The sequence below is a fragment of the Pelobates fuscus genome, chromosome 1 (genome assembly GCF_036172605.1).
Source record: "Pelobates fuscus isolate aPelFus1 chromosome 1, aPelFus1.pri, whole genome shotgun sequence".
In the NCBI taxonomy this organism is placed as follows: Eukaryota; Metazoa; Chordata; class Amphibia; order Anura; family Pelobatidae; genus Pelobates; species Pelobates fuscus.
Genome location: NC_086317.1, coordinates 186235395 through 186248372, shown reverse-complemented (window position 1 = coordinate 186248372; position 12978 = coordinate 186235395). Strand labels below are relative to the sequence as shown.

General features: G+C 42.5%; 1 protein-coding gene across 8 annotated transcripts in view; it reads right to left on the bottom strand.

Annotated features, from left to right (window-relative positions):
• NAV1 (neuron navigator 1) overlaps positions 1-12978 on the bottom strand; it is a 468714-nt gene that overhangs the window by 114846 nt on the left and 340890 nt on the right. For 4 of the 8 annotated variants that reach the window (XM_063453174.1, XM_063453177.1, XM_063453178.1 and 1 more), the window contains 5 exons: positions 8750-8845; positions 8523-8637; positions 8187-8308; positions 7692-7870; positions 2535-2697 (listed from right to left, as the gene is read on the bottom strand). In XM_063453174.1, coding sequence (XP_063309244.1) covers positions 2535-2697; positions 7692-7870; positions 8187-8308; positions 8523-8637; positions 8750-8845 — 675 coding nt within the window. The remainder of the gene's footprint in view (positions 1-2534; positions 2698-7691; positions 7871-8186; positions 8309-8522; positions 8638-8749; positions 8846-12978) is intronic. The other 4 variants (XM_063453176.1, XM_063453180.1, XM_063453181.1 and 1 more) reach the window with 1 other exon arrangement.

Below are 12978 nucleotides of genomic sequence, written 5' to 3'. Positions count from 1 at the left end.
AAGGCCTTTTTCTCATGCTAGGGCTCTTCAGCAGGGCTCTGCGCATTGAACTAACATGCTCACTTTGAGCGGGGGCATGCTTGTCATTAGTGATGACAAAACACACCCTATCTGGCCCCGCCCCCTTCTCAGGGGGCCGCTGTGATTGAAAAATGCCCGGGTCGAATTTTTTTCCCAGTCCGGCCCTGACTAGGAGGCTCATTTAAAAGAGAATGCATTTATATATTTGAATATTCTGTGCATGCATTAACATATAGTATCTACCTGTGCTATTTTTTTTTTAGTATACCTTTGAAACATCATATCTCTGATGCCACATGCAACCATTAGGCTAGGATTGTACTGTCTGAGCAATCATTACAGTACTAAGTGTATATCTGAGTGTAAATCTGAGTGTATATTTGTTCATACTATATAATACTTGCAGTATTGCACTGTATTCCATATTCTTTCCATGTTACATTGAATGATCTATTATAATTTTGTATACCTCTGTTTACTTTTGGTTCAACTTGGTTTCTGTTGATAGCTGTTAGAAAAGCTTATCAAATCAAACTTTTAGGAAAGGTTTTAACAAATAATTTTCTCTCCCAATCTGAAAATTACAATCTTGCCAAGGTTTTTACACTGATCAGCCACAACATTAAAAACACCTGCCTAATATCGTTTTGGTTCTCCTTGTGCGACCAAAACAGCTCTAATGTATCAACGCATGGATTTCACAAGACCTCTGAATGTGCCCTGTAGTATCTGGCAGCAAGACATTAGCAGCAGATTCTTTAAGTCTTGCAAGTTCCAAAGTGGGGTCTCCATGGATCAGTTTTGTTGTTCCAGTACATCTGACAGATAAACAATCAGATTGAGATCTGGGAAATTTGGAGGCCAAGGCAACAACTTGTACTCTTTATCATGTTCTTCAAACAATTCCTGAACAATTTTGCAGTGTGGCAAGGCCACTGCCATCACGGAACAACAATGCCACGAAGAGATGTACCTGGTTTGCAACAATCTCTAGGTAGGTGGTAGGTGTCAAAGTAACATCCGCATGAAAGCCAGGACGCAAGGTTTCCCAGCAGAACATTGCCCTGAACATAACACTGCCTCCAAAATGTGGTAAAATAGGAAAAGTAAAACAGGGTAACTTGCGCACACGAGCAGTCAGTTTACCTCCCAATAAATATTCTTTAATAGTGGTGCCAAATAGTTTTTATCTCCTGTATAGAATAGACTGGGGACAGTACATAGTGTCTATTATATACAGGAGATAAAAACTCTTTGGCACCACTGTTAAAGAATATTCATTGGGAGGTAAACGGAATGCTTGTGTGCACAAATTACCCTTTTCCTATTTTACCACATTTTAAAGTGTAACCAGTGACAATACACTTGGGTTTACTGGCTGCACCAGTTTCTTATTGTAAGCTCCACTTTTTCCTTCTTATTGCTATTTTTAAAAACACTGCCTCTGCTAGCTTGCCTTCTCTCACAGTGCATCCTGCTACCACCTGTTTCCCAGGTAAACAATGCACTCGCACCTTGCCATCCACCTGATCTAAAAGATCCGGATTTGCCACATCAAACAAACTTATTCCAATGCTCCATGGTCCAGTTCTGATGCTCACATCCCCTTGGAGGCAAATTCTGTGGTGGACAAGGGTCATCATAGGCACTCTGACCGTTCTGTGGCTGCACGGCCCCATACGCAGCAAACTGTGGTGCACTGTGTGTTTTGACACCTTTCGATCATGGCCAGCATTATTTTTTTCTGCAATTTAACCTACAGTAGCTCTTCAGTGCGATTGGACCAGACGGGTTTGCCTCCGCTCCCCGTGTGGGTCAATGAGCCAGTTCACAAGTTGTCCTTCTTTGTAACACTTTTGGTATGTACTAACCACTGCATACTGGGAACTTTGCACAATACTTGCGTTTTGAAGATGCTTTAAATCAGTCATCCAGCCATCACTATTTGGCCATTGTCAACGTCACTCAGAACTTTTCACTTGCTCATTTTCCCTGTTTTCAACACATGAAATTCAATTATTGTCTCTTCATTTACTGTCTAATATAGCACACTTTTTGACAGGTGCCATTGTAAGAATATAGTCAATGTCATTCACGTCACCTGCCAATGGTTTTAATGTTATGGCTGATCAGTGTGTGATATTCTGCATAAGGCAGTCTGGATACAATTTAATACATTCTTTCATTTAGTAGTAGTATGTCAAGCAATGTACATCTACACAATTGTAAGCACACTATTCTGGCAAAAGTTGATTCTGCTGCTCTCAAGATACGCATCATTAGCAAAGCAATCAAACAGTGCCTGATGCACTATCTCAAGTGGCCATTTCAACTCCCAAATTTAATAAAGTTTAGAGAGAGTAGGAGACACAATGCCCTGCTGCAATAGAAAAATGTTTGTTTCAGTGTGAAAAGTGTAGCACTTCACTTAACTCTTGGACATATCCACTGCATTAACTCCAACATCTAATTTCAGTGTTGTTCTTTAATCAAGAATTTAAGTTTATATTTACCTGCATATTGTGCATGGTTTCTCGTAGCTGCTCAAGTTGGTGTGCAGAGTTCAGGGCTTCCAGACGAATGTCTGTGAGCTTCATTTCTTTCTCCCACAACTCTGAACGAAGGTCTGACACTTCTCTCTTTTCTGGTTCCTCCCCTTCCTGTCCCTCAAATATCCTAAAAAGGTGCATTTTAGGTTCAGTGCTACAAGTTCAATATTATTTAAACTTAATGTGCTCTAATGATCACCTTGTTTATTATTAGGGTTTAAAACTTACACACACACACACACACACACACACAATGTAAGTAAGTTTTTAAGGTGTTTTCAGACCTTGAATAATGCAAAGAAACCACGTTCATATTCATTTTTAACATCGGGAGAATTTAGAAATCAATATTTAGTAGAATAACCCTGATTTTCAAGCACCTCTTCCATGCGTCTTGGCATGCTCTCTGCCAGTCTTTCACGTTGCTGTTGAGTAACTTTATTCCACACCTGGCACAAAAAATTAAAGCAACTATGCTTGATGGCTTCGGACCATCCATCTTCCTCTTGATCACATCACAGAAGTTTGAATGGGGTTTAGGTAATGGGTGGCCATGACATGACCTTCATCTACTGGTCTTGATTGAACTGGCTGTGTACAATGAAGCATTAACTTGCTGTAAAAAACAACCCTCAAAGTTGGAGAACATCGTCAGAGCAGAGGTAAGCAAGTTTCTTCCAAGATAACCTTGTATGTGGTCTTATCGGTCAGTGGAAAGTCGTTTTCGCCCTCTTCTGGTCTGTACCATTGTCCTCAATGTCTGCTCTTGACTTTAAGGATGGAAGTAACCTGACTCTTGTGGTATCCCTCTCCCAGTAAAGCCATAAACTCATAACTTTTTTTGGGTTCTTTGTCAATTCCAGTTACCTTTGAGGTACATACATACATATATATGTGTGCTCAGAATTTCTAATACGTAATGGAATGTAGAAGGAGATGCAACGTTGATTGAGGTGTGCCGAAACCAACGTACGAGTAGGACTGTAATAAAAAGAGGGCCCACAAAGGTGAAATATACATATATAGATGGGTGCAGGTGGGTGGGGACAAACAGCTAGGGGGCATAACTCCTCCCACAAATTCAGGCCAAATGTCCCGCCCTCTAAAATGTGTATGTATGTGCTTGTGTATATATATATATGCTATACCTTTATGTACTACTAATCAAAATGTTCTGACACTGTAATCACTGAACTCTGCCAGTATGATGCTTCTCAGAAAATAATTGAAGCCAATGCTTCTCTGTGAGAAACTTTAGAGGTGTTTGCATGGGTGTCTGGGGGAAAGGGGGAGTACTTACCGCCCCCCTGCTTGTGCCGGTATTTTTATTTTGAGACTAATAATACACTGCAATACCGGCACCAGCACAGTGTATGGCGAAAGGCAGGGAATCGGAAGCTACATCTTATACCTGCTTCTCTCTCCAGACTGAATCCGCAAGGGAGCAGCACAGAGTGCAGCCAGCAACTCACAGACTGCAGAGACAGCCTACAGATCATGTACGTGAGGGATGGGGCAGACTACAGATCAGGTAAGTGAGGGATGGGGGGCAGTCTACAGATCAGGTAAGTGAGGCATGGGGGGCAGCTTACAGATCAAGTAAGTGAGGGATGTGTGGGGACAGACTAGAGATCAGGTAAGTGAGGGATGGGGGGCAGCCAACATATCAGGTGAGTGAGGGATGGGGGGAAGTCTACAGATAAGGTAAGTGAGGGATGGGGGCAGCTTACAGGAAGGGTCAGAAAGGGACATTAAAGGAACACTATAGGGTCAGGTCCCGCATTTTAATCAATGCATCTCTATGAGGAAAATCCAGCGTCCCCATGCAGAGCGTGGAGACGCTGAACGGCACTGCTACCTACTGTGCAGCACTGAGTAAGGAGGCAGCTTCCGTGGCTGTCTGAGGAGTGGCCACTTGGAGGTTTTCTGTGAAAAGGCAGTGATTGCACTAAAATGCCTGAAGGCAATGATTATACTCACCAGAACAATTACATTCACCTTTAAGGTGACTATAGTGTCCCTTTAAGGAGCAGAAATGGTCTGTAAGGAGCACTAAGTAAAGTAGGAGGAGCACAAATGAACAGAAAGTGTCAGCAAGGAGCTGGAAGGGGCAGAACAAGCACAATGGTAAAGTAGGAGAAGGAGCAGAAAGTAACAGAAATAAGCAGGGGTGGTCTGCAAGGAGCACAAAAGGACAGAAGGAGCACACAGGTGAAGTAGGAGGAGAAGGAACATAAATTAGCAAGAAGGGACATCAAGGAGCAGAAAGGGTCAGCAATGAGCTGGAAGAGTCAGAAGGAGTACAGAGGTAAAGTAGGAAAAGGAGAAGAAGGGTCAGCAAGGAGCAGGAAGGGGCAGCAAGGAGCAGGAAGGGACAGAAGAAGCACAGATGTAATGGAGCAGAAGGAACAGAAAGGGGCAGCAAGGAGCACAACGGTAAAGAAGGAAAAGAAACAGAAAGAGGCAGCAAGGAACAGGAAGGGGAAGCAAGGAGCATAAAGGGACAGAAGGAGAACAAATGTAAAGTAGGATAAGGCACAGAAAGGGTCAGCAAGGAGCTGGAAAGGGCAGCAAGGAGCAGAAAGGGTCAGCAAAGAGCTGGAAGGGGCACAAAGGTAAAGTAGGAGAAGGAGCAGAAAGGAACAGAAATGAGCAGGAAAGGTCTGCAAAGAGAAGGAAGGAGAAGCAAGGAGCGGAAAGGGACAGAAGGAGCACAAAGGTAAAGTAGGAGAGGGAGCAGTAAGTCTCAGCAAGCAGCAGGAAGGGTCATAAGGAGCAGAATGGAGCAAAAAAAGCACAAAAGGGTCAGAAAGAGAAAGCAGCAGAAGGAGAAGAGAAGACAGTGTCAGAATAAAAAGAAGACTGTGCCAAATGAAGGAGAAGAAAAGATTGGAGCAGGAAGGACAAGTAAAGTGATCCATCTACTTCATTCTGGACACCACATCACAAGGCGTTGGTCCCTGAGCCTGACAGGAAAACTTTGAACCTTCTCATCTCCCCAGGTTAAAAAAAAACCATCAATGTTAATGCGTTTACTTTTATTTACTGATTGTCAGGAAGCACAGAGTGCCGCTGGTAGGGATGTCGCAGATTGGTCAGCTGGCACTCTAAGCCAATCACTAGATCCCCATTCATAAAAAAGTAAAAAAAAAAAATATGAACCAGGAACTAGCGATTGGCTTAGAGCATCAGCTGACCACTTTAGCCAATCAGCGGCACTCATGCCTGATGTCAATCTGCACTTCCTGACACTCCGTTTCAGAAGCCGAATACCACTGAGCAACCTGGAGCAGGAGGAAGCTTTTGAGTTTAAACCATGTGAGAGTGATTTAACACCTTAAAGGAAAGAGAGACGCCAAGGGGCCTCCTGGCATCATAGCATTTTCATTTAGATGAAGTTGTTATGGTAACCAGAATGTTCCTTTAATTTGCTTAAAGGAACACTATAGTGTTAGGAATACAAACGTATTCCTGAGACCATAGTTGTGAAAACGCTATTTACGTATCCTACCCCAATGGGTGTCCTGTTTTTTATTTCCAAAATCTGGTCACCCTGGCTTTATGTGATAATGACTATGCCCCTCACCTTCGTGACACTTTCAAAAAGGGGCCTGGATGGATGTCATTACAATTATTCCCCCTCCCCCTCCTTGAAAAATTCCTGCGGACGCCCATGTGTGTTTGACATCATTATGTAGTGGTGTTAAAGAAACACTATAGTGGAAGGAATTTAAAATAGCCATTTAGGTCTCTGATGCCACTTACCCCTGTTTAATTGGGGATTTAGAAACCTGATGTTCTAAACTACTCAAATGCTTTCTCATATGAAAAATTGGGAGGCTATTGCGTATGCGCTGCAAAAACGCTGCGCCAACCAGCATCACCTCATAGGATATCTACTGAGCTATGTTCAGCGTCTTTATGCAGAGCACTTCATCTGCTTAACTGTCCATCTGCTCTCTCTCAATTTTTGGGGGGAGATTTTTTGCCAGCAAACAAAGCTGATCTACTGTAAAGACTTGTTGAAGTTATTTAGTGAAGTGTGCATAGTATGTGTGCTGTATTTTTATGTGCTGACCCTTGAAACGTTTCTGAAGTGCTACTTTGTTTAAAACAAGAACCTAGCTCAGGGGTAGGCAACATTTTAGCAGCACTGTGCCGAAATAAGATTGTGGTATCCCGTAGCGTGACGGTTCTAATTTTATTTTTAAATTGAAGTGTGTATGTTGCCGTATTCTGCTTGTGTTATTTATACTGCAGTTGCTTTGTATTGTATTTGTGCGTATATGAGCTATTATATTGTATATGTTTACAAGTAGTTTGTGGAGTTGTGTATGATACCTATGAATGTAGGCTGTGTATGAGGGCTGCTTGTGGAATTGTGTGTGGATGGATATGTCACATTGTGTGTTTTGGAGTGTGTGTGTATGTGAGGGGCTGGTTGGGGTATTGCATGTGAGAGGCTGCATGTGGGGTTGTGTGCATGTATGTGTATTGTTAGTGGTGTTGAGTTTGTGGGGATTGTGTATATGTTTGTGTTTGGGCTGTTCGTATTATTTGTTTGAGGGGAGGGTTTTTATGCATTTCTGTGTATATCTAGCAGTGTGGGTGGTTTCCCTGTGTTCCAGTGGGAACCAGGCTGGCCAGGTACAGGTCAAGAATAGGAGTTGCAACAGCAGCTGCGGGCTGCTCTTCTACAGTGTGGATTTTTCCCTTCATAAATGCTTGGAGGAAGTGATCTGAGATCCGTTCCTCTATGTGCTGCAATGCATAAATTGAGGATTGTCCTTCAACACCTTTTCGTATTAGCAGATATCTGAAGTTTCACTGGGACTCTTGATAGGCCAGAACCTGTTTGGCTCAAGCAGCCTTGAGTGCCGTGCACGGCCATAGATTGCCTAGCTGACCCAGCTATTAATTTCTTATTAAATACAGTTATACAATATTTTTCTAAACCATAAATAATGGAAAAAATATTTCAACCAGCTGTGTATGAGTCCCAAATTATTTCCAAAAGTGAATTAAATAACTAGGAAGGTCAAGTTATTTGAAGGGTGGCATCATAGGTCTACGTGAGCATCAAAGCCTAGAGGAATTACTAAAAGTATGATCAATACGCACACAGATGAAGAGGCGGAAGAGTGCAAGGAAGGTGAAGAAAGTCCTGGAGGCCCATGCTGTTGCTTGGGAGAAGTTGGTGCAGAAGAATCAGGCGTTGCCATCTCCTCAATGTCAGAGTAAGAAGAAGCTGATTTTGGTCCCTTCTTCATGTTAAATGCTTTGTTGAAGGAACTGCGTAACTGTATGAGAAACAAAAGATGGGAACTGCAATTATTATAGAAGCATTTCATCACATTTACAGTTATGTATGTGCATGATTTGGTCTTACATGGGCCAGTGTCTTCCAGAAGGCCAGATTTGCAGTGTATTATTCTGCAGAGTGAGCACTTTGTGTTATAAGTTCTAGAGTTACCACTGTGCATTAAAAAACATAGATATATAGAGGAAGTGTATAATTTTGTACAAATGAGGATCAATGTACTAGTTCAAAATGTGTAGAGATCATAATGTCTAGATATATAAAGGTCAGTATTGATCCTACAGAAGCCAGCTCACCCAGCTCTTTTTCTTCTTTTTCTTGCCATCACTATCCTTGACGCTACCAGCACTACAGTGACTAGAGATGCTGTTAAGACTTGAAATGCTGTCAGATGAATTCTGACGTCTGATTCGCAGTTCTGTAAAGGCACACAGAAAACAATGTAAGGAAAGTATAGATGGAATAGAGAAGAGTAAAATATGGATCATAAAATGTGCCTTTAAATAATTGTCATACAATACCATACCATGTTACAAGCACACTGAGTCAACACAAATACATAATTATGTGCCAGTATCCAATTATATTAAATATGTTAAAAACAAAACAGACTGTGTCAAGTATTAACATGCCCCGTGGTGCAGTGTCTGATGGTGGGTTTAGTGCCCCCTGGATGACAGCTTGTGCTTCAGAGTTCTTGGATTTCAGCAAATCAATAGTCTCCCTCAGTTCCGAAAGCTCAGAGTCCTGAAAGATCGCAAAACATGGGTATCAAGAACATAAGTACCACAGGTTAGGGCTCTTTATAGTAAAACCTCCATGATAAAAAAAAAAAGCCAGAAGCTACTACAAAACGTACTTTTTCACTTACTTTTTCGTGTGCAGTATCTGCCAGGTGCCGCAGTCTAGTTGTCATGTTCACCAACGACTGCTCAAATGCCGCCACTAAGTTTGCCTAAAATCATATAAAGATATATATATATATATATATATATACGTATATATATATACACACACACATTAATAAAAAAGTAAAGCTTAATTTTCAAAAATTATAAAGCAACCATCAATCACTAGTTGGCAAAGCAACTACACATACAAAACAACAACACTGTATAGACTATTGCAAAGTCTTAAAGAAAGAAAATTAGATAATTTTCTAGAAATTGGTTCAATTAAACATATATTAAAGGCCCACCCCACCGAAAGAGGTCAGTAAACAGTTTCTTCTATATTAGCTGGGGCAGAGGATGGTTTGCATTCGTTATATATTTTTTTGCCTTAAAAGGGATACTGTAGGCATCAAACAACTTTAGCTTATTGAACAGTTTTGGTGTATAGATGCATGCAGTCTTGCTGCTCAATTCTCTGCCATTTAGCATATAAAATCACTTCTGTTGGGGGGCGAAGCTTAATGGATGCTCGGTCGTTGGACTCCATGCATATACACAATATACAACCGATTTTGCACTGTTGCAGAGCCCCTAAAACGCTGACTTTGCTCCCATACTCACCATGTGCCGCAAAAACAAACACAAAAAAAACCAAAAAAAAACAGAAGCCTGATGAGCTTAAATCAGGCATGAACACAGGAGATCTTCTCCATCAAGTGAAAGGAGCATATGAGCCCAAGATAGCCGCCGTCCTCAGGGATTTCTCCCTGGACAGGGGTGATGCAGGGATACCTTCTCCTCTACAGCCACAGCTGGTCCCACTAAATGTGGACTCAGTACCTGTGACGGCTGCAGCGCTTAAATATATGTTGGAAGACCTCCAGAGGGCAATCCAGGCTGATCTGGTGCTGCTCTGCAATGACATTATAGGCCTTGGAAAGGTCGAGTCCTCGACCGAGAATCACACAAAGTTCATAGTTGAGCTATAAGCTGAAGTAACAATGCTAAAAAACAACAATAACCTCAAGATCAGGGGCATACTGGAAGAGATCCCGACGGCGGAGTTCCCACACTTGCTGTGGAGACTGATGGGGGTGTTACTAACACCTAAACAGGCAAGAAACAATACTTTTGACGGGGTCTTCCTCCCTACTTCTTTGAAAATATGTATCATTCTCTGCCGACCTCTTAAGAGATATGCTTCAATGAAGATAATCTATGTTACTCTTCACTACTCTGCTCCAAAACCGCAGACTCTGCTGCATATGGCGCTCCCCAAGAACCCAACAGGTCCTTCTGGGAGACACTTGGTACACAATATACAATATACACTTGGTACACAATATACAGGGATCAGCTGTGCTACTGGAAACCCTGGGCCTACCAGAGGACTCATTGTTACAAGTTGTACCCCTAGAGTTCCCATACGGCGACGCAGAGATGGAACATAGAGATGGTCATCCGTTTGTACAGCAGAGAGCCTAGTTGGATATCTATGCTGCGGCTACCACCAGAGACTCAAGCCCTACTTTTTGGCTCCAAACTTTTCCCTATCACATACTTTTGTTATATGCCCCTCCCGCGTGTTTAATAAAAGGTGTAGGTTACCGGGGCATGGAGGGGTAAACACTGTCGGGCTAATGCCTTAGCTCCTTCTTTTTCCTGCGCTGCTTCTCAGCCAGATGAAATCAGGCAACGCATACCAATGACAACACTATGTTTTCTTTTCTAAGGCCTACCACCAGATTGTCCTCTGCGGAATGGGTAATCTTTTATTTACACCTAAAACCCTCAACACATTGGTTAATATCTGCTGGATGTAGTACAAATATGTATGTTTATGCCTTTCAAGCCTTTATATTTGTCTATTTCTGTAATATTTGTGACTGCCAGCTCACACCAGTGGGTTCAGTATAAATAAAAAAAAAAAAACCACTTACCTGTGTTCCGGAGTAGGAAAATTTTACATAGTATTACACATGGGAAATCTATTCAGTATAATAAAGGGATGTATAATACAACCTCAGTAACAGTAACAGTAGGTATGACTGATTGAGATCATAAACCAAAAAAACTGAAAAAAATACTCAATGAGGGACAACCCCAAACTTTAACTAAAACAACGCACAGGAAAAAAACTGGAGTGTTCAGCGTAGAGATAGTAATAACTGTCACATCCTGTCATTGGCTGCGGATCATTTCTGGCAATGGCTTCTGGTATCCAGTATTGTTTGTCAATTCTTGTTTAGTTTTTCTGGTTTTCTATTTTATGTCTGATTACTTTATGCTGGGTTTTCTGGGTTCATTCCTGTATTCCGTTCCTGGAATTCCCAGTCTCTTCCTTTAACCCCTTAAGGACACATGACGTGTCTGACACGTCATGATTCCCTTTTATTCCAGAAGTTTGGTCCTTAAGGGGTTAAATGTTTGTTTTATGTTGCCACGCCCGTTCCTTTCCCATTAATCCTTTTGTTTCAGTTGGTTCCTGCAGGCAGTTGCTCCAAGTCCTCTGCCTCCTTCTTGCAGGTAAGTGTTGTATGTGTTTTATTATTGTTTATTTAGTCTAGGACCCACGGTACTTGGAGTACTTAGACGCAGTGGTGGGCTGCATACATCTTGGCCATTTATGTATGTCTAAATCTCCAATGTTTTAGATATATAGTACTTAGTTATGGCTCCTCTTGTTTTGCCTTGTATCTCGTCTTGTTTTATTTTGTATTCCCAGTTCATGTACAGTCCCGTCATGTTCTGCCCTAGCCATGTCCAGTTCTTGTTTCCCTTATGTCTTGAGTACATGTTCTGGGTTCTGCTTTCTGTCCTGCTCTGATTCTGGGTTCTCCTAGTTTTGTCTTGTTTGGTGTCTATTCTAGTTTCTGTACTGGATACAGATCTGCTGCAGAGCCTCCCTATTCAGATCCTGGGAGGTCTGCATATTGTCATCTGGCACCTGGGATCTGCAGAAGCTGCATCAGGGCCCTAGTATGTGGGTAGGGGGCAGTGAGGTGGGTAGGGGGCAGTGAGGTGGGTAGGGGGGCTCTATAGTGGGTAGGGGGCTGTGAGGTGGGTAGAGGGGCAGTATAGTGGTGGGTAAGGGGCTTTAAAAAGGTAAATACCTTTCAGTGTCCTCTTGGTCCGGTGGCAGCTCTCCAGAAACGTGCGTGGGGGCGGAGCTTGTTTGCAGGAGGCAGGGCTTCTGTTAGGAGGCGGGGTATGCGGACGAAATAATTTTACACTTTGCAGGGAGACTGACAGCCACCCCAGCTTCCAGCTCCTTCCTCCCCTCGGACTGACAGGCTGGCACAGTCTGAGGGGAGGATTAATCAGAATGATCATTAGGGCTGTCAGCCCAGCCCCAGCCACACCAGTCCAGCCACCCACTCTCTCAAACAGAGGATTTAGCAGCCGAAATCCGTACCGCCCACCTGGGATCCTGAAACGCCCACTAGATCTAGACAGATATCAGCAATCGATAAAAAACTGAAAACATCGGAAGTTCATCCGTGACTCTAAGGATTTTCTAACGGGGAATGTCTATAAACATTTTACCCATATCGTCTACTTGAACTCCGATAATAATATGACTTCAAACTATGACTCTTCGGATACAGATTCAGGTAATTCACAACTTGCTCCACAGCCCCAGCCCCAGACTCCCAACCAATCAACCTCACACAATCCAAAAAGCATCCTGAACAAATGAGTGAACTTTTTCTTTTTAAGCACTGGGTACCTCAGAGGACTATCTGACACATCGGACTCGCTATCAAATTCACAAAAGAGGAGGTGGGGAGAGAAGGAGATACTAGAAGAGATCCATGAATTTAATTCCACATGCATTCCCCTGGCTATACACAAATACCACCAACTACACACTGAGAGGAGGGCCAGAGCCCTAGTTTTGTCTTATAGGGACTACGAGTGTCTGACGACACGTGTCCCTTTTGGATGAAAATGATGGACAGCCGCCAAAGTATCTCACTGACCTTAAACCAAAGAGCTGCTACAATGCCCTAGGCACCTATTAATGTGGGAGATGCTTACCGTGCAAGTGCATCCAGCATGACTCCAAAAAAGTGGCAGATGGCAAAGGAAATCAAACCTTTAAAATTAAGAACTTTTTTAATTGTAATACTATGGGCTTGGTCTACTTACTAACATGTTACTAGATGTAACATAAAATATGTTGGTAAAACCT